The sequence below is a fragment of the Sus scrofa genome, chromosome 4 (genome assembly GCF_000003025.6).
Source record: "Sus scrofa isolate TJ Tabasco breed Duroc chromosome 4, Sscrofa11.1, whole genome shotgun sequence".
Lineage (NCBI taxonomy): Eukaryota > Metazoa > Chordata > Mammalia > Artiodactyla > Suidae > Sus > Sus scrofa.
The window spans coordinates 88,181,774-88,204,547 of NC_010446.5; the positions used below are offsets into that span (position 1 = coordinate 88,181,774).

Sequence of the window (22,774 nt, forward strand, 5' to 3'; positions counted from 1 at the left end):
AATAAAGGAAAGGCATCCATCTTTTCCAGGTAGCAACTCTGAGGGCAAATCTTCCAATTCAGAAATGAGCAGGTCAGCTTCCGTTCTCTGAGCAATGTGGCCAGCTATAGGTCTGATACAATGAAAAGTAAAGCTTTCTCCCACTATAGCCACTCAGTTCCTTTTCCCAGAATGAACCACAGTTACCAGGGTCTTATTTATCATTTTGGAGATATTCTTTGCATAGTAAGCACCTATATGTTTTCGTGTGTGTGTGTGTGTGTGTGTGTGTGTGTATACACACATATATATATGTATATATACACACATTTACATATATATATTTTTAGACAGTATAATTGGTAGCATATCATAGCCATAGTTCTACATCTTGATTTTAAAAACTCAATAAAATATCTCAGAGATGACTTTTTATCAGTTCATAGAGAACCAACTCATTCTTTTTAGCAGTTATGCAATATTCCATTACTTGTAACCATAATTTTTATTTTTAAATACCTTCTTGATATTTCCATTTTTTTTGCCTTTATAACAAATTCTTTGCTTATATAACTTTATGTGTGCATCATTTCACACATGTATGGGTTTCCCCTTAAGATAAATTCTTAGAAAAGAAGTTGAGGGTGATTTGTGGGTCAAAGGCATGAGAATTTTCAAATTTAATGATTTCTACATTTTTTCCTCCATAGGGATTCTACCTTTATCACACACTATGCTAACATATGTGTCTGGGTTTATTTCTGAGCTTTCTATTCTGATCCATTCAGGCCCTTTACATGTATTAGCATAATTTTACCTATTACAGCCTTATGTTTTATATCTGAAAAGGAACTCCTCTGTCATCACTCATCTTTTCCAGGATTTTTAAAATTTTTTTCCCATATTTTGAAATAATAATAGCTAACACTGGAGTTCCCACTGTGGCACAGTGGAAATGAATCCGACTAGGAACCATGAAGTTTCAGGTTCAATCCCTGGCCTTGCTCAGTGGGTTAAGGATCCAGCGTTGCCAAGAGCTATGGCTTGGATCTGGCGTTGCTGTGGCTCTGGCATAGGCCGGTGGCTACAGCTCTGATTACACCCCTAGCCTGGGAACCTCCATATACCGCAGGTGCAGCCCTAAAACGACAGAAGAAACACAAAACAAAACCTAACATGTATTAGGGGTTTACCATGTGCCTAACACCAGACTACATTTTAAATGTATCTGCTCATCTAATCACCACAATAATTCTATAAGGCAGAACAGCAATTCCTATTTTTTCCAGAAGAAGAAACTAAGGCTCAGAAAGATTATGGAACCTGCCCCCAAATCACTCAGCCAGTGACTAGTGCAGCTAGCACATAAACCAAGTGTCTTTATTCTTCACCTCTCTGCAATACTGCCTTTTGCAGTATGAGATTTATTTCCCTGTTTTCTAACTTCTTGAGTTGAATGCTTAATTAATGTGATTTTCATGACTGATCATCTATTAATGTAAATAATGAAGCCTGTGATTTTCCTATGAGTACTCTTTTATCTGTATCCCATAAGTTTTATTTTTTTTTTTCCTTTTTAGGGCTGCACCTGTAGCACATGGAGGGTTGAATCTGAGCTGCAGCTGCTGGCCTACGCCATAGCCACAGCAACACCAGATCTGAGCCACGTCTGCAACCTACACCACAGCTCACAACATCAGATCCTTAACCCAACTAAGGAAGGCCAGTGATTGAACCCGCATCCTCATGGATACTAGTCAGGTTCATTAGGACTGAGCCACAACTGGAACTCCAAGTTTTGAATATTATAGCTTACTAAGGAGCCTCGTTTGCTGTTAAAAACTTTTAATGTTAAATTCATAGATTAATATAAGGAGAGTTATTAACATTTCATGATGTTGAGATTTCCTAACCAAGAACTCTCCAGTTGTTCACCATTTTCTTCATGTAAAACATATACATTTTTATTATGATTATTCATAGGCACTTTACTTTTAAAATTGTTATTCTAATGGATTTTTTTCTTCCACTATGATTTCCAACTGGTTTTTGTTGAGATGGAAAACCATAGTTATCTGTATGTATTTCTTGGACCTCATATCTTTAATCAAATTCTTCTATTTCTAATAGCCTTAAGTTTAATTTCATGGGTTTTCCACATAAAAAAGTAAACAATATTAACTTTTTCCCTAATGCTCATACCTTTTCTCTCCACATTTACTGTTAGATGATAGACATGATAAAAGACACCTTTGTCTTATTCCTGACTTTTAATGAGACTTGAAGATTGGAGATATTGGGATAATGTCCACACTGAGGGCTGACAGAACCATACAGAATTTAACCACAGAGAAAAAAACTTAGATAATTGTACATTCATCTTCTCTCTAAGTTGTTTTATGAAGGTACTTTTGTATTGAAATTTTCTTTGGGGTCAGATTTGGTAGCATAAGCAGTTCTACCTTTAAAATGCATTTCCTGATATCCAATTGAGAGCTTCTTTATTTGCTAGTTTAAACATCTTTAATTTTCTGTTACAAAAGCAACACACATTCCTTAAAGAAAATTCGGAATCTAGAGAGAAAGGGAGAAGACAAACTGTTTTTTAAGCGAACTGACGGCTCGGGGCTTGGTGAAATGATCCGCTGCCCCACACTAGGTGTCCACCCTCCTGTTCATCTGCATCCACAGCAGTGATGGTGCCTACCTGGGTCCCCTGAGCTGTTGCTGTTCCTCTCACTCTCCCCATCTTCCTGGCCATCGGCATTCTGCTGTGTGTGCTGTAGGCTCAGCTTGTGGCAGACCTCGAAGGCCTGCCCCACTGTCCGGACGATTCTCATAGCTTGGCTCTGAGAAGAAGAAAGGAAAGCAGCGAGTGAAGGACGAGGAGACCCTCTACAAGGACATAAGAAGGGCTGGGGTGGGAGAGGATGTGCAAGGAGCATGTGATCAGAAACCCAGGGAGCCAGCAAAGGAAAGAGAAGAAAAAACCTAATGTCTGGATGGGCACATACTCACAAAGAGGAATGCCAAGACATTTTCTCTTCCTGAAACACTCCAGAAAATAGAAACTGTCACCACAGTTCTGAAATAGTCAGTTAACTGAAAGGACAGATAGCAAATATCCCAATTCTGGACCTAGCCCAATTCTTCCTCCCAAGTTTGACAAAAGTGGTCGATATGTTTCAGAACCCTTTGCCAACCATTATCAAATGTTCCATGAGCTCATCACACTAAGAGTGACTCAGCCATCTTTTTTTTTTTTTTCTTTTTTCTGCTGGAAATGGTGGATTTTTGTGGTGCTCCTGCAGATCAACAGCTGCGGTGATAGAAGGTTGAAGCCATGGTCTAAACAGCAGGACCAGCTGAAGCCCGGAGTCCAAGTTCCCTGAATACCACTGGCAGCCAACTCTGTCTAAGGTGAATTTCCCAGGCTTGCTCTAAAGACATCGCTCACTTGGGTCTGTTCTTTGGCTACTTCCTTTCTTCTCCTTCTTTTTTTTCTTTCTTCTTTTTCTTGCTATTTAAACTCTTCCTCTAACTGCCCGAGCATGGAGCTTAAGGGGAGCTCTCAGTATTCCACCACTTAGCCAGGACAGCGGGAGACAGGACAAAAGAGCCTGTTCCTGGAAGGCGTCTCATGCAATCCACACAGGCCATGAGGAATGGCCACATGCAAGGTTTTAAGGGCACGGTCTCCAAGTGGAAAACTGATTATAACTTGACAATCAGTCAGCTTTCACTTGCTCCTTTTACACAAGTAGTTTCTAAACATCCTGCCACCAGAGATGGCCATTTACTAAACTGGGGCCTGGAGTCTAAGAGTAACCACCTTTTGGATGATCAGACTTTGGGTCGGCTGTGACTATCTAGTGACATCATATAGTTCACCCATTACATTAAAAAAAAAAAAAAAAAAAACAAGATAACATCAGCAGTCAAGCAGAGCTTCTCATCAGCAAACCAATGCTATTGCAGACAAAGGCAGAGTCCAATGTTTTGATAAGCCTGTAAGGCCTTGTTAAGGGTAAATAAACATATGATTCATTTGTGCTTTCCATAATATTGAAATCAGCTATTTCTCCATTACCATCTTTGTGAACCCCTAAGGGCCTTAGACCCCATGTATAGAACTACTGCTCTAATTCACTCTGCTTGGTATAGGTCCCCGAATTGCTACCCTTACTATTTTCTCAAGCTAGCATACTTCTGTGTTCCTTCTTTTCATTTCAGGCCACGGCATTCATGTTAGTGTGAAAATTAATCATCTTGGCCAATCATTATCACATGTCTACTTCGGATCTCAGTCTACGTCTACTCCTCTTGATGCTCCTTCAAACCACTTCCAAGAGGGGACAGTCTTAGACCTCAGACCTCTCTTAGCCATGATGCAAACTCCAGGGATGCTCTTAACTGATCTCTCACCTGGACCATCCTGACATGTCTGGACGATGAGAACTTTCAGTGAGGCAGAAAGAGATAGTTAACTTCTGTGATTCCCCCATCACCCAGTGGTGCATCAGAGCCTCTATTCTGTATGTCCAAATTTAACTTCCTCCTGTTTTTCCAAAGGTCAGGCTTAGGCCCTTTTTCACAGCGCAAGTTGTACAATCTAAGAGACAACTGCTCTACCCGCACTGGGAGATGAGGCGCAGCAGGCACGGGTTTTAATTTAAGTAAGAAGCCCCCACCTTTCTCATTCCCAAAATATATTTTAAAAAGTGCATTTAGAGGGCACAGCCCCCAATCAATCCAGGCCAAGCACACCTCAGTTTTTCATATCTCCTTAGGCAATCAGGCTGTGCCTAAGGAGGCTGAGCCAGGAAGAAGGTGACAACGGAGAAGATTCTGTTCCATTCAAGAGGGTTCTTCCCCCAGGCCTCATCGGATCTCTTACTGCCCTTATGAGAATAAGAGCAGACTTTCTGTGGTTAATCTTTGATAGCAAAGCTCATCACCAGTTTACCAAACCTTGGAGTTGTTATATTCTGCCTACCAAGGATAGCCAGTGTCCACTACACAGAACCTTTCCCATTTACCTTCTTCTGATTTTTGGAAATTTTGCTTTTAGGCAACTTCACAAGAGGCAGAAAAGGAAAAATTGGGGTAGGTCTAGAAATAAAATATGGTAAGTCCAAATGATGGAGAGATTGTTTAATTACATCACTTCCTTATCTTACATAAATTCACCCGGATAAATCATACTGCATAAGTATCCACAAAGACTAAGTTAGTCTTTTCTCAGTTGTATCATTACCAGAGTACAGACCCAGTTTCCCTCTTTAACACACCCGGTCGTACAGAAAATTCCAAATTTACTACCACATCTGTTGCTAGACAATCTCAGGTTCTCCTAAGGAGGACATGTTATAAATTCCAAGTCTGTAAGTCACAGATACTTCCCTTAATCAATTTTAAACTTGATATGAAAACTCGAAAGGTCTTCAAACAAGTGTCCTGTGTCTAAGAGATGAACAGGGAAAGGAACAGGATTTCTAAACTCCTCTTTGGAAGGAAACACTGCGATTTAACTAAGAGCGTATGGTTTGGTGGGAAATGACTTTTCAGAGGACCTGCATTTCTCATGCATCGCAAGCTGACGATGGATGATGAGATATGCTCAGGACTGGGCATCTGCGGAACCTGGAGGCCAGCTCAAATCTCTAGTCTGCTGCCTTCCATCAAGGACAAATGCATGACATGTACCTACTAGTTTCAACCAACTGTTTAATAGCCCAAAATGGTTGTAAGGAAGTGACTGGTTTTAATACTTAATGTTCGAACTCTCCTTGTTTCATTTTCATATTTTAGTACATTTACTAGGATAAGAAACTGACCCTCAACTCTATCTGGCCCGAAAAAGCAGACAATGCAGACTTAGGGGTCACCGGCCCTGACTTTCTCATGTTAGAAATGACTTCCCACCTTCTCAGCCCCCTATTTCTTTCCTAACCTCCCTTTAGCACAACTATCCTACAGAACATCTTTGTAATTTCAACTGAAAAAAAGTGAAATTATTGATGTTTATAGCCTCTCCTTTGCCACGCAGAGCAATAAATATATGGTTAAAATATACGAGAACACCTCCCACAGTGCTTGGCATATACTAAGTGCTCAAGAAATGTTTTATTCTGAATATGGAACTCATGGTGCCAAAAGGCAATTAAGACAGAAAATAAATAGTTCGGGAAAGGCTGGGCTTACTTTATCAATAATAGAAACATGAAGACAGGATGGGAATTACTTCTTATGTAAGTATGCTAGCATCAAAAGGGCTAAAGCTATCATCTCCCCATAGCAACAGAGAAGAACTGGCTAAATCATCTTTGGTCTGAGCTAGTATGATGGTTTCTGCTGGGAGGAAGTTGGTGACTAAGAGAGAGCTCTAGATTGGCACGTTCAGGCTAAATGGTTTCATTTTGATTTATCCTTTACTCCTCTTTATTTATTTTTTCTTTTTTTAAAGTATTATTGAAGTATGGTTGATTGTCAATATTGTGATAATTTCTGCTGTACAACAAAATGATTCAGTTATACATGTACACACATCCACTCTGTTTCAGATTCTTTTCCCACAGAGATAACCACAGAAGATTGGGTAGAGGTCCCTGTGCTATACAGCAGGTCCCCATTGGCCAGTCATACCACACACTTCAGTGTGCATATGCCAATCCCCAATCCCTAGTCCATCCCTCTACCAACCCACTACCACCTGTCTCCTTTGGGAGCCATTAGTTTCTCTAAGTCTGTGAGTTTGTTTCTATTCTGTAAATAAATCCATTACTCCTCTTTAATGTGAAGGCTATATTTCCATTCACAGCAAAAGGACACAGTAGTATGTCTTATGAAGAGCTCTCTGCACTTGAATTTGTAATCAGGCTACCCTATCTGCTTTATGGAATGATTATATATGCCTGTAAAAGAATTGCTCTTGGTAACATTCTAGTGGTTAGAAAGGGCTGAATATCTCCTAATTCTCACACAAATGGCTATGTAAGTTCAGATGCCCCTTGACCTTTTTGGCTCTCCTTCCTTCACCAGTCTATTTTTAGAACATTCTACATAAGGACCTTGTTGGGGGAAAACTGCCTGAGGGTGGCTAGGAGGGCCAGCTCACACCTGGCAGGGACTGCCTCTCCCGCCACAGGTGCCATCTGCTCTCTCATGGCCATGCTGGCCCCTGCCTGCCAGGCCTACCCCACTTGGTGACTGGGCCTTCTAGCCTTCTAAGCAAGAATTGGTTTTGCCTGCATCCTGGAACGCAGGAATCACACATGCTGGGGCTTACAGTTAATGGGCCATGTGTAACCCAAAAGGGAGAAGCTTTAAGAACCCCTTTGGAGTTCCCTTTCTGGCTCAGTGGGTTATGAACCTGACTAGTATCCAATGGGGATGTGGGTTCAATCTCTGGCCTTGCTTAGTGGATTAAGGATCTGGCGTTGCCATGAGCTTCGGTGTAGGTCATAGATGAAGCTCGGATCTGAATTTGACCCTCAGGCTGGGAACTTCCATATGCCATGGGTGCAGCTCTAAAAAGCAAAAAAAAAAAAAAAAAAAAAAAAAAAGCAAAAGAAAAAGAAAAACCCCTTCCATCACTCCTCACAGGTCACCATGAGGCATGACCTTTGAAAATCAAACTGGGGTTTTAAAGATGTCAAGGTAGTCAGGTACAAAGCAAACAAAGAAGTAGCATGTTGAGAATGGAGGCTTTTTCAGCTCCAGGATATGACCATGCTCTAGAATTTACTCAGTTTTTAAAAAAGCATTATACTGCATTATTTCTGTCCAAATCCAGTTTAGTGTTACATAAGCCCCTGAAAGTACTTGGCCACATGGATCAAATCCTCCTGTCCAAAGCCACTTTGTATTAGCAACTCCAAAGCCATTTTGTGTTAGCAATTCCAAAGCATTTATTGGCTTTTAGTTGTCAAGATTATGCTGGATATGGTTGCTTTGATGTTTTTAGATCTAAGAAGGCACACTGAACCTCAGAGTGGCTCTCAGCTGCAGATGGAGAGCACTGAAGCTCACAGGAGTACTGATTATAGGCAATTTTGTGAAAACAGGGCTGGTAAGGAAGCTGCCTTAAAACTTTATACCACTTACCCAAATGGGACACAGAAATGTTTCTTTAAACCATCTATGTATTTATGTTGACAAATCCCCCTCCCTCTTACCCCCCACGTCATCCCTCAAGCCAGCTCAGAAGTCAAGTCAAGATATGAACTGCTATATAGCACAGGGAATTCTACCCAATATTCTGTGATGACTGACATGGGAAAAGGATCTGAAAAAGGGATATGTGTATATGTATACCTGAATCACTTCATTGTACAGCAGAAATGATCACAAGCTTATAAATCAACTTTTCAATAAAACTTTTAAAAATGAAAAAAAAAAAAGATGCAACAAACAGCTATGCTCTTCTGTATGCCTAATGTGGGTACCAACTATCTACCTAGTAGGCATCAGTATTTGATGAACTGCACAAACAATCATGAAAATAACACTATATTCTCAGGGAGATCTGGCTGTTTCTCAAAAGCAGACAAGAGCCTGCAGTGGTAACTTTAGGAAGATAAAAATCAAAAGGTTGATTCCTATACTTTACTGACCCACAGAAAAGTAAGACTCAATCATGATTTTATTTTCTGTTCTCATTTTAAGCAATCCTGTTGTTACAGGATCAGGTTGGTCCTGTATAAACTTTGGGGATCCTTTAAACACTACACCTCTGAAAACAATGGTAATTACTATCAGTCTTATCCTGCAGCTGAATAACCCTGGGCACTGTTCTGGATTTCGTTGTCCTGGAAAAAGCCCTCTCTGCTTCACAACCCATTGTGCAGCACTGATATGATTAAAAGGAGTCACCAGATAAGTAAGGAAAGTGAGTATACGAAACTCAAAATGCAAGGTGTATATGAGAAGATGATGTTGACAACAATGACAGAGAATGAAGAGGAGAGTGGGGCCACAGTTCTTATAAGCAAGTATCTTTCTTACTCTACCAGCTCTCTGCTCCAGTTTACCTCTTCCCCTCCACCTATAGCTCCTGAGCACTTGAAATTTATCTACCAAGTGCTTCTGAATTCTAGGGAATTGGAGCCCAATAAGTCAGTGTGAGGACAACTCAGAGGTTCATCATTCTTCTCATCTATCACAGAAAGTACAGTGACCTTTTCTTGACCTTCACCATCACAGAATCTCAACAAAAATAGAACTGAAGATCATGTTTCTTTAATGTGGGTTTTTTTTTTTTTTTGAACCTTAGTAAAAGATTTAAGCCTATATCTATCAAATGATTTCAATCTATAGAATCTGTGATGGTGAAGCAAGAAAATATACCTGGAATTTTACACAGAGGAAGATCCAGTGAAGTAAGGCTCTGAAATGCCTGACAGGCTCATAAAATTTGATCGAGGCAATACCTTGGACACCAGAATATTGATCACTATGAGGAAAGTTTAGCTTCAAAGTGGGTATGACTTTCAACACTGACAGGGGATGGTAGATCTTAAAATTTCCAATGGACTGCTGGGTTTTTCTTTGTACTCTGCTAGTCCATGAACCACAGTACCATAGAGAAAAGAAGGCCAAGTTATAATCTCAGTACTGTCAGGAAGCAGCTGGGTAACCATGGCCAAGTGAGTTCACTCCTCCAAGTTCTGATTTCCTCTCCATAAACAGAGAGGTTTGGACTAGATGAGTTCCGAGGCTTATGATTTCCACATTTTGACTTCCCAAGCCAACCCCACCCAGCATTTAAGATATAAAAAAGACTCTTTCCCTAAATTTAGGACCTATCTCTCCTCTATATCTTAAGCATGGCCAGGAAAAAGTGCCTTATTCTTTAGTACATGACTGTCATTGTTATTCAAGATCCATTGCAAGCTCTAAAGGACAGTTAAACTTCTCTGCTGTAGCCCCTGATCTGATAGTGACAGCATTACAGGAGGAAACGATTTCTCCTAACCCAAACCAATTGAGCTGTGATTGCAGGCAGCAGGATTTCGAGGAGCTGCCTATGACGATAACAGGGAGATTCTTACGGCTCTTGTTAATCACCAACACTTCCCGCACTGAGGCACTAATAAGTACAGTCACACTTAATCAGGGCAGGCGGCCACATCCCCCTGGGCCTGGGAGAAAATGACAGGAGCGCGGCATCCACTCCACAGGAGAGGTCAGGAGACCCTGCAGAGGCTTTGCAAGAGGCGAAAGCCCTTGCAGATGAATACTATCATTATATCCCTAGGAGAGGAAACAGGAAAGCCATGCCTTAGGAAGTGTCTCCAATGGATGCTCTCTCTGGGCAAGGAAAAGACCCTCCCCCCACCCTTCCTTTCTGGCACTCCTCTGAATAGTGCTCGGATCCTTTCTCCCAGCCCCTCCCTCTGCTCCCCCCACCCCCACATTTGCAAAATTTGTTTCCTGAAGATCACCTCACTCCACACACAAAAAATCAACATTCCTGAGATGCCTTTCATCTTCTTTGATGGCTGGAGAAACTCAAGTGCAGAGAGGCTCATGTATCTTTTATGAGTTTCATATAACAGAGTTAAGTGACCAATGATCTGGTCTAGGAAGCTGGAAGATAGGTCTTATCTCAGTGGCACTGTTGATTCACTATGTGATCAAAGGCGATTTAGTTCCCTGGGCCCTTTCTTCTTTCCACTATAAAAATGGAGCCAATATTGACCATACAAAAACACCACGAAAAAAAGGAAAATCTATGTTAAAGTGACTTGGGTCATTCAGAGTTAAGGAGCTCTTTATACCCCAGTAACAATTACAGTAGAATCCAGTTACTAACAGGTCTTGGAGAACAAGGCTACTTCCTCAGATATTCCTAATGAAGATAAGAGAATGCAGTGGTTAAGGTGAGCTCCAGAGTCAGACTTTCTGGGTTCAGTTCCGACTCTCTCACTTATTATGAGTTCTGTCCCTTAAGCCTCTGTTTTCCCGTCTAGAAAATGAAGAGCCTGATAGTACCTACTCCCAGGGTTGCTGTGGGAATGAAATAAGATCATTCACATAAAGAGTACAGAACAGTCACAACCACAGAGCAAGTAACCAAAGCTGACTGTATTTTTCTTTTTTTATTGTACCTCACTCCTTTATCATACTGATCTGGAAAAAAGATTTAGTGTCATTATGCTCAAATGAGTACTGCGTCCAGATGATGGGGCAAGCAACTGGAACATGATTCAGAAATCGGGCCCAGTGAAAGACACATGTAAACGTGATGAAGAGGAATTCCACTGCCATAAAACAATAAGGCAGGGGTGCGATTCTGAAACGCACAGCAGGATGAACTCCTACACCTTAGGAGTCAGGGAGTTTATCTCACGAAGGTAAAAAGAATGGCTTATTTTCTGATGATCACATTTGGGAATATTTCAGCTGCCACTAAAAAACCAAAAAGGGTTTTTTTTTTTTTTTGTATTTATATAAACAAAAAAAATCTGATGGCAACAGCATTACAGGAGGAAATTATATATTATATACTATTAAACATATAATTATTATATATATAAAAATTTTTGTGGCGTTCCCATCTTGGCACAGTGGAAACAAATCCGACTAGGAATGATGAGTCTGCGGGTTTGATCCCTGGCCTTGCTCAGTGGGTTAAGAATCTGGCGTTGCTATGGCTGTGGTGTAGGCCAGCAGCTGTAGCTCCGATATGACCCCTAGCCTGTGAACCTCCATATGCCATGAGTGTGACCCTAAAAAGCAAAAAAAGCAAAAAATTTTTTTATAAAAGTAATTTGACTTCACATAAGGCTAAAACTTGGATAACCTAGAGTATTGGATGAATAGCTGGTGGTATGTTACCTTCCTGCAATACTTTGCTATCTAACTTCTGGCGAAAGCCCAACTGAAAAAAAAAAAAAATCAGCTCAAGATTAAAATCTCCAGTACAAGAGTCACAATGGCTACACGTGTAACTAAAAGAAGATCCATAGGTTCAGAACAACAACTGTGCTGGGAGCCAGGTATAGGGAGCTCTCTACCAGCTGAGACACCTGACCTGTATTCTCAACCAATAGAAGAGACAGTCCTGCTCCCCATGGCGAATGTAAGGTAAGGATGACCCACATGACAAGCCTGACGTGGGAACTGTGCTACAGGTACAAACACAGGGCACATGATGTGATGCCAACAGGAATAACCAAAGCCCTGGCATAGCAAGGAGCTCATACCAGGTTCTTCTATACTCTGATCAACATGAGGGCTCTGGAGAACATTCCAGTCTGCTTGCTTCCAATCAAGAGACCTTCCTACGGGGAGTTCCCGTTGTGGCCCAATGGAAATGAATCCGACCAGTATCTATGAGGATGGGTCTGATCCTTGGCCTCACTCAGTGGGTTAAGGATCCAGCATTGCCACAAGCTGTAGAGTAGTTGCAGAGCGGGCTCGGATCTGGTGTTGCTGTAGCTGTGGTGTAGGCTTGTAGCTGCCCAGTCTGGGGACTTCCACATGCCATGGGTGCAGCCCTAAAAAAAAAACCAAAAAAACAAAAAAAAAAAAAAAAAAAAAAGAGAGAGAGAGAGACCTCCCTACTAACCTCCCGCAATCTAGAAACATCCCTGCAAGACACACTTCCTCAGAATAGACTGTCCTTTCCCCCTCATCTCCTGAGTATTCCTACCATTTGCCCATTAAAACTACTTCCCAAGTGAACTTTTATCTCTCCAAACCGAAAGTGTTTTATAAGAAAGTAAATCACCAAATTTGGAGACGAACTAGGTTAAGTGTACAAAACCTTGCAGATGTATTCCCTGCCCCTCCTCAATTCTGCTTTCTCTGCTGAACAATAAATTCACTTCTTTCCTGACTTGAAAACTAGCCCTTCCACCTATAGTTCAGCAGCAACGAGTCTCTCAGGCTAGGCTGCCTGGAAACAATTCCTTTGGCTGCATGGAGACAGGCCAGCATAGGGCCTGAGAACCAACTCTGAAGAGCTACAGTCTCAGTAGGTGAGGGTAAAAGGGATACAGAAAATCAACGCCAGAGGTGAGGATTAGCTCCGAGAGCTACGGGACATAGAAAAAAACTGATATGATAGGAAACTAGATGACTGCTCCTTTGTCAGTGGGTAATAAGAACTTCATCCTGTACTCCACTTCAAGATCAAAGTTCCAGTGAGCATTGTTCTTAGACTCAGGTTTTGGCAGAAGAACCGGACGACCCCACTGTGTTTGTGCTGCTACACTAGATCAGATGGCAAAGCAAATGCAATGATCTCCTCTTCCGAGGTTTCCTGCTCAAAATCCTTTTGTTCTGCCTGTCTCCCTGAGAGAGATCTCTCCATAGAGCCAGTGTCTATTCAAGGGACCCTGGGCAAGTGATTTAATCTCTCTGAGCCACAGTTTAAAATGGTGGGGTGGTGAAAATCACCTGTCTTAACTTCTTCACATGGGATTTTGTAAGGTTCAAGTAAGATGAAGTATTAAAGCACTTTATAAATTACACGGTGTCACTTGTAACACTGATAAATTCCAAGGTCCACATGGTCTAGTCTCTGGGCAAAACTAAAGTCAGAAGTATAGTCGAACGCTCAAAATGAATTAAAGGGAATTCTAGTCTTTAGTTGCATCTGTCAATTGATGATTGATGTCACAGACGATCCAATTCATAATTCTCAGGAATACTTTGCATTTCCTCTCCTCTACTCCCCAAATCCGATATACCTCAAAGCCGCACAAGCACTTTCCACTTTCCTAAACCCTAATTTCTCATCTCCAGCATCTCTGGCTTTTCTTTCTCTCCCTCTCCCTCCTCTTCTTTCTATCAGTTCTTTACCATGCAGCTTGACTTCTCTGCAATTACACTTTTTTTCCTCTTAACTGCACTATTATCCAGAAGTGGAATCTGGCAACCTGCACCCCTCTTTCCGTCCATCTTTCTTTTTCCACCTCTTTCCAGCCAATTCTATGATTTGCATTAAAAAGCCTGGGAACAGGTGGGGAAGGGCACAAATCTCCTTAGAGGAAGAGGCTCAATCAGCAAAGTACATTTCTCTTTGTGGAGCTAGCCTGGGGAATGGGACATAAATAGCAGTAAATCTTGACCCTGTCATGTTTAGTTCTTATTATCTGTACTTGTCAAGGTACCTACAAATCTATTAAAATGACATAAAATGCATTAAGATGTCATCAGTCTCAAAGAAGGAATGAGCGTCAAGAAAGGGATTTGGAAATAGAAAGCTGGGCTTAGTAGTGTATCTCTAGAAGAGCAGAGCTGTAAGGGACCTTGGAGGTGTAGTGTTTTCCAAAGCCTCTTTTACAGAAGAATAATTCCCAGGATGTTAAGACACATATACATGGAAAAACTCTGATTCCATGGCCAAACCAGTTTGAGAAATACTCAGTTAAAGTTAAAGGGATTTCTCTAACTTCAGAGATTCCTAGTAAATTTAAATAGAAGAGTTTTGAACATGAAACAGTTTTGCACAGTAAATGTTTTCAGGAGGCATTTTAGGAAATGCTGATTTTGACTCTCCTGGTTGTATAGAAAAGGAAGCTGAAGCCCATGGGGGATTGTGATCCTCATAAGATCATTCAGGGCTCTTGGGGAGAGGCGGGGCTGGAGCCTGGTTTCCAAATCCCATTCTGTGCGTTAGACTCCCAGAGGAATGACAGAGAGGAAACATGTCTCTACAGAATTGCAAAAGCTGCATTTACTCAAGCATCAAAGTTACGCTACCCAAACAACCATCCAGGACAACCAACATCACAACTTCTAAACTAGATTCCACCTGTCATGTTTGTAGGCCACTGACCAGTACATGGAAATATGAGGAAGGGCCACCTTAGTGAGTCGCAACACTTCTTTTCTGCTACACACCAAGGTGAGCATCACTCCTGGTGCTGTCTGCTTGTTCCTATTATAGAGCACCTACCCAATGGTTGAGATCTCTCCAACTGTTCACATATAACTAAGTACAAAGTTCAAACCAAACTGAAAGAGACTGTCATTATATGGGAGCCATAACAGAGATAATTATAGCAATAAGAGAGACTAGTTACAGGGAGATGGGTCCATGTTGGGAGCACCCGGGTTCCGTCAGAGGAAAAGAAGAGATGACCCATGACTGCCCCTTTACCTTCTTCTTGGATTTAAAGACGTTACACCTGAAGATATTGCTGGCACCATCTCGAGCGATATAACTGAAGATCTTCAAGTCTTGGGAATCGTGAGAGACGTAGAAGATCCTATAGGAAGAGCAACAGAAAAATGCACTGAAAATGGCATTAAGTTCAAACCTCCAACAAGGAAACTTTTATTTGAGGACACTCTGGAGACAGAGCTCATGAAGGTCAAGTTCTTAGAGAAAGCCTTCTTCCTGTGAAAGTCACAAAGCAGGAGGCACTTACAATAGGCTCTGCAAACATTGACACTCCCGTGCGTGACCTTCAGATGTGGAAGATGGACAGGGGTAGGACATGGACCCCACGCTGTTACTAGGCAGTAAATCTGTCCTGGTAACTGGTATGTTAGAAAGAAAAAGTCACTCCCATCCATCCACATCAGAGCAGTAAATCTGCATCTAACCCAGGGAAATGTGGGCGAGTTCCCTGACACCACTTCATGGTTACCTCCAAATAAGGAGACTTAGGGAGCCAGCAATGCTAAGTATGTTGGGAGAGACTAAGACACTCTATTTCATTATTCTAGGTCCCTTGGTGAGAGTGACTTCCCTTCCCTCTCCATCAGGCTCATGGCTTCCATGTATTCATTTCATCACTCAGCCAATCCCCTGGAGTGCACACCGTGGACTGGGTGCTATCCCAACAGCCAGGGGAATGAGCAACAGGACAGATAAAGCCCCTGAATTTACAGAGCTCATGTGCAGAAGATATCAATAAACAAAGAGAAAATGAAGAAAAACAATGGACCGAGCATGATGGGGCTGCTATTTCAGACAGGGTGGCCAGCAGGTAGGCCGCATAGGGAGGCAAAGACCTAATGACACAAGGGAGCAGTTACAGGACCATCTGGGCAAAAGCACTGAAGGAAGTGGGAGCAGCAAGTTTTAAAGCCCAGTGATGTTCAGAAGGGGCTCAAAGTTTTCAAGGAATGGCCAGAAGGTCAGTGTGGTTCAAGCAGTATGACTGTGGTCAGTGACAGGGTCAGCGAAGCAGCCAAAGGCCAGAACGCAGGAGGCCCTGAGGGTCAGAGATTGTACCCAAGGGAGATGGGACGTCATCGAGGCCTGTGAGCAGAAGACTGACTCCCTGATGCATTAAACTAAAGAAACTCTGGAGTCCCTGTTGTGGGTCAGCAGGTTAAGAACCTGACTAGTATCCATGAGGATGCAGGTTTGATCCCTGGCCTTACTCAGTGGGTTAAGGATCCAGCATTGCCGTGAGCTGTGGTGTATGTTGCAGACACTCCTTGGACCAGGCATTGCTGTGGCTGTGGCATAGGCCAGCAGCTGCAGCTTAGATTAGACCCCTAGCCTGGGAACTTTCATATGCCGCAGAAGCAGCCCTAAAAAGGAAAAATAAATAAAATAAAATAAAACAAAACAAAATAAAATAAATAAAAAGCAAAATATTAAATAAAAATAAAGAAACCCTCTGTGAATAGTGCTGCAGTGAACATGTGGGTACATGTGTCTTTTTTAAGGAAAGTTTTGTCCTAATATATGCCCAAGAGTGGGGTTACTGGGTCATATGGTAGTTCTATGTATAGTTTTCTAAGGTACCACCATACTGTTCTCCATAGTGGTTGTACCAGCTTACATTCCCACCAACTGTGCAGGAGGGTTCCCTTTTTCTCTACACCCCCTCCAGCATTTGTTATTTGTGGACTTATTAATGATGGCCATTCTGACTGGCATGAGGTAGTATCTCATGGTAGTTTTGATTTGCATTTCTCTAATAATCAGGGATGTTCAGCATTTTTCATGTGCTTGTCGGCCATCTGCATATCTTCCTTGGAGAAACGTCTATTCAGGTCTATTGCCCATTTTTGAATTGAGTTGTTGGCTTTTTTGCTGTTGAGCCAAGACATGGAAACAACCCAAATGTCCATTGACAGATGATTAGATTAGGAAGATGTGGTATATATAACAATGGAATACTACTCAGCCATAAAAAGAACAAAATAATGCCATTTGCAGCAACATGGATGCAACTAGAGACTCTCATACTGAGTGTAAGTCAGAAAAATAAAGACAAATACCATATGATATCATTTATATCTGGAATCTATTATAGGACACAAATGAACCCTTCCACAGAAAAGAAAATCATGGACTTGGAGAATAGACTTGTGGTTGCCAAGGGGGAGGGAGTGGGATAGATTGGGAGCTTGGGGTTAACAGATGCAAACTATTGCTTTAGGAATGGATTAGCAATGAGATCCTGCTGTGTAGCAATGGGAACTATGTATAGTCACTTATGATAGAGCATGATAATGTGAGAAAAAAGAATGTATACATGTATGTGTAACTGGGTCACCATGCTGTACAGTAGAAAAAAAAATTGTATTGGGGAAATAACATTAAAAAAAAAAAAAAACCCTCTGGCTGCTCTGGGTGGGGGATGGGGGAGAGAGAAAGGCTGGGAAGGGGGGCAATTATAAGCAAGGCCTTAATGTCTGACTCTTAGATGGGCCTAGGACAGGGTACCACCAGAACCACCAAGTCTGAGTGTTGCCAACCTGGAGTGGGGGAGGGAAGTGTGGAAGATGCATGAAAGAAACTGATCTTGGGTGATCCAAGGAGAGTGTTGCCCTTGATAAGCCCTCTGGAGCCAGATCATTTCCATAAAACAGCTTTTCCTCAATAACACCACCAGTCATGTCCAACCCAGGATTTCACTGGCTTGATGTGTTTTAGTCAGTGCTGTGCAATAGAAAGAGAGTGAGACTTAGAGGCACAGCCTCAGCTCTGCCCTTTCTTATAAGGATAAGAGGCTCAGTTTTCTTATCTGTAAAAGGGGGCTCTTAGTAGTTATACTTTGGGAGTTCCCGTGGTGGTGCAGTAGTAATGAACCTGACTAGCGTCAATGAAGATGTGGATTCGATCCCTGGCCTCCGCTCAGTGGGTTAAAGATCCAGCGTTGCCATGAGCTATGGTGTAGATTGCAGGCGTGGCTTGGATCCTGCTGTGGCCATGGTGTAGGCCAGCAGCTACACCTCTGATTCAATCCCTAGACTGGGAACCTCCATATGCCGTGGGTGTGGCCCTAAAAAGAGAAAGAAAGAGAAAAAGTTACAACTTGCAGAGCTACTGGGGAGAGGAAATAATGAGTAAAGTGCCTTTTTTACTTCTCTTTACCAATATAGCCTCTAAGTAGTCTTTTTCTCGAGATTCTCACCCAAGGACCCCAAGAAGCCTGAGAGGGACATTCAAAAGAAAAGAGATAGAAAAAAAGAAAAAGAAGAAAGGGAGTTCTCATCGTAGCTCAGTGGTTAACAAACCCGATCAGCATCCATGAAAACGGGTTCAATCCCTGGCCTTGCTCAGTGGGTTAAGGATCTGGTGTTGCCATGAGCTGTGGCATAGGTCACAGACACAGCTCAGATCCCGAGTTGCTGTGGCTGTGGTGTAGGCCGGTGGCTACAGCTCTGATTTGACCCTTAGCCTGGGAACCTCCATATGCTGCAAAGTGATGTGGAGAAGAGAATCCTGGGAAGAACTTAAGTTCACGGTGGGGACCACAGTTTCTCTGCTGAACTCTGCTAGAAGTCATTTCAGTTCATCTAACATGTCCACCAACTCTAAATAATGCTGAAATAGAGGTTGTTATGTGTGTTTAACGTGGCTTCTAAGAAAACTCATCTAATGTAATCCGCCCACAGAGTATTCTATCCTTCTAAGGATGCCAACACTTCCTCCTAACAAAGAAGTGGAGCTCCCCCCATTGCACCTCAACATCTTCTGCCTGGGCCTCAAGCTTCTCAAGTTCATCATGCTCCCAACTGCATTAACCACCCCCTTGTCATCCTCTAAGCAAACATGGCCCTCCTTCTTCCAAGCCCCTCCTCCCCCTTTTTTTGTCTTTTTAGGGCTGCACCCTTAGCATATGGAGGTTCCCAGGCTAGGTGTTGAATTGGAGCTGCAGCCACTGGCCTACATCACAGCCACAACAATGCCAGATCTGAGCTGCATCTGTGACCTACACCACAGCTCACGGCAATGCTGGATCCTTAACCCACTGAGTGAGGCCAGGGATCGAACCTGCATTCTCATGGATACTAGTCAGATTTGTTTCTGCTGAGCCATGATGGGAACTCCCCAAGCCACCTCTTAATGAACGGTACCAAGTCCACTGAAGCCAGAAATCTTTTTCTCCAGTATCTGTCACCCATGACCAAGTTCTCCACAGCCTACCTCCTTAATACATCTCTGAAATGTATGCCCTTTCTTCTTCAGCTCCATGATACTGTCTTAGTCCCCAGGTTCTTACTGTTCACCTGGATCTTGCAACCCACCCAGTGTCTCTTTGCTTCCTAGCTCATTTATTGCCAACCCATTCTCTCCACTGCTAGTGAAGTGGTATTTAAAAAAAAAACGAAACTACATTTCCCTCTAAAAACCATTCAAAGGCTTCCCACTGCCCTCAGGATAAAGTCCAAACTCCTCAACGTGGGGCATCTACTCTCTCTCCAAAGGCCTGACCTACATAGCCCTTTAGAACTAATTACATACATCTTCCTACTTTTGCAACTGCTGTGACACCGCTGGCGTCCCTGAAGACTTGATTTGGAGACTCTGCCTTCTCTGCGCATTCGTCCCCAGGTCTGAGCCACTGAACCCCCTGGTCTCACCTTTACCCTAGCATGTATTTCACACTATAGTGCTTACACTGAAGCTTCTTGAAGGAACAAGGACCACATCTTGGTATTCCAGGGCCAGCACAGTGACTGGCATCTAGGAGGTTCACAATGTCTGCTTAGGAGGGAAGGAGGGGTCCTTGATATCATTAATAAGCATCCATAATACGCTCTGCCTGGCTATTGTCTCTCCCCAGGAAGTCAGGTCCAATTAGCTCAGAGGCATCACAGATCAAATGTTTTGATTTTTTTTTTCCCCAGGGCTGCATCTGTGGCATATGGAGGCTCCCTGTCTAAGGGTGAAATCAGAGCTACAGCTGGTGGCCTACACCACAGCCATAGCAATACAGGATCTGGGCTGCATCTGCAAACTACACCACAACTCATGGCAATGCCAGATCCTTTAACCCACTTAGCAAGGCCAGGGATTGAACCCGAATCCTCATGGATGCTAGTCAGGTTCATTACCACTGAGCCATGACAGAAACTCCCCAAATCCTTTGATTTTTGAGTTTTTCATCTATTATTACATACGCCTCCTAAGGACTGAGAACTAGATTTAAAACTGATAGAGCAGATATGAAGACAGACTGGCCTGCCAACAAGACTCAGATATATAGAAGGCACTCAGCGATGGCAGCAAGCCAGGGTTAACTTTACCTTGGTAGACAAAGCACCTTTTCAGTAAATATGATGACAACCGGGCATGGAGGCAGCCATTGTCTTTGGAGTGGAGCTCTCTGGAGACTGTTATGTCTGAGTTCAGACACATAAAGGTTTATTTTTTGGCTGCACCCAAAGCATATGGAATTTCCCAGGTTAGGGAGTCGAATCAGAGCTATAGTTACTGGCCTAGGCCACAGACACAGCAATGCCAAATCCGAGCCTTGTCTGCAACCTATACCACAACTCACAGCAATGTCAGATCCTTAACCCACTGAACAAGACCAGGGATTGAACCTTCGTCCTCAAGGATGCTAGTCAGATTTATTTCCATTGAGCCAGGACGGGAACTCCTTAATGTGTAAGTTATTAAAGGTAAATAACCTCTAACTAACCCAAAAGTCAACTAGTTAGAGCTTAGGAAAGTGTCCACCAATACAATCAAGAAGCAGAAAGTTTTTCCATGTGATTTCATTCACCAACGAATTAACAGATCAACAAATTGAAGCCTCAGGTCCAAACTTCTAGATCTAGAAATATATTCCAAGCAACCTTACTTCGTCAAACCTTGGTTTTAAGAACTGTGATTGTGTTCAGGATGGGGGAGGAGAGAAAGAATAAGATGAGCACAGAAGAGAAGGTCTCTCCGCCATCTTTTATCTCTAAGTCTAGTGCAGTTCTGATGCCACTTCCAAAAAGCATGTCCATTTTCATAACTTCCAATATAATTATCAAGGGTGGGATACCAAACTAGTTCACATGGTATTAATAATGATTACTTATTAAGATCTTATTAGATTCCCTTCTCCCCTTTCACATTTCTTAAAATTTCTTGTTTTTATTTCAAAATATGCAGAGGATTGCAATTTTCACTCACTAATGGAATTGTTATGCTTTAAAGCCACAGCAATAAACTCTTCTGCAAGTTGTTGTGTCCATAAACTTACCGTAAATGACTGAAATATAAACATTATCTTGGAGAAACTGGCTTTGGGATTTATCGTCATGCTGAAATTCAAGTTGAAAGAGTGATAAAGAACCACCAGACTCACCAACACCCCGCTCCCCACCTCCTGTTAAGAAGTAGGTAAATGTGTCTCTCTTAGGAGCGCAGAATGTAAAAAGGACACAGTAGAAAGAGACCTGTGCAGTCATCAGGCCCATCCAATCCTGCATCCATCATTCAGTGCTTGTCAGTGATGGGCAATTCAGCCCTGCCAGAGCAACCATTCCTCCTTTCTGGGAGCTTCTAATTACTTGGAAATTTCCCCTTACACTGATTAGAAAGCTTCCAATAAGAATTCAGTGGAGAGAAATGGCCGAAAACGCTAGCCCTGGGATGGGACAGACCTGGATTATAGGTCCGGGCTCTGCTACTTACTAGCTGTGAGATCCTGCATTACCTTGACTTCCTTGTGATTTTTCTGTGAAATGGGGATAACCATAGTTCTGTACCTCCCCCATGAGGTTTAAAGAGTAAATGTATGCAGAGAGATCTGCTTATAGCAAATGGCTAATAAAAAGTAACTGCTGTTGGTATTTTCACACTACTGACCTAATTATGTCCTTTGGGGCATTAGAGAATAAGGTTAATCCTTCCTCTAAATGATAGCCATTTGGACATTTGGAAACCACCACTATATTTATATTTACCCCTCTTTTTTTTTTAGGGTCACACCTGCGGCCTATGGAAGTTCTCCGACTAGGCGTCCAAATGGAGCTACTGCTGCCGGGCTACACCACAGCCACAGGAACTTAGGATCCAAGCCTCGTCTGTGACCTACATCACAGTTCATGGCAATGCTGGATCCTTAATCCACTGAGCAAAGCCAAGGATCTAGCCTGCATCCTCATGGATACTAGTCAGATTCATTTCCACTGTGCCACAATGGGAACTCCTACTCCTCTCATCTTTTAAACTGACACACTTTCTCTGCCTTCAGGGGTTCCTCACCTAGCCCATGTTCGAAATCCTTTATTGCCCTGGTGGGTTCATACTGTGGAAAGAGCATGGGCTTTGGGATGAGAGCATTCTGGGTCTTATTGGCTTTGCTATGTCCTAGCTATTGGCCTTATGTAAACTACTCAGTTGACATGACCCTTTCTTCCCTCATCTGAAATAGGTAATGATCTCTTCATAGTATTAAGTATGAAAACACCCTCCACCAACACTTAGCACAACGCCTAACATGTGGTGAGTTGCCTGTTCAGTAAAGATGAGTTCCGTGTGCCTTGTAAACCTTTTCTGTACTTACTCCAATTGACCAATGACTCTTAAAGTGCAGTTTACGAAACTGAATGCACGTTCCTAAAGGGATGAAAACATCAGAGAGTA

General features: G+C 42.4%; 1 protein-coding gene across 6 annotated transcripts in view; it reads right to left on the minus strand.

Annotated features, from left to right (window-relative positions):
- C4H1orf226 (chromosome 4 C1orf226 homolog) overlaps positions 1-22,774 on the minus strand; it is a 342,511-nt gene that overhangs the window by 52,543 nt on the left and 267,194 nt on the right. For all 6 annotated transcript variants that reach the window (XR_002343371.1, XR_002343372.1, XR_002343370.1 and 3 more), the window contains 2 exons: positions 15,095-15,203; positions 2,687-2,828 (listed from right to left, as the gene is read on the minus strand). Coding sequence is in view for 3 of the 6 variants with exons in the window: in XM_021089504.1 (XP_020945163.1) it covers positions 2,687-2,828; positions 15,095-15,203 (251 nt within the window). In the remaining 3 variants the exon portion in view is untranslated. The remainder of the gene's footprint in view (positions 1-2,686; positions 2,829-15,094; positions 15,204-22,774) is intronic.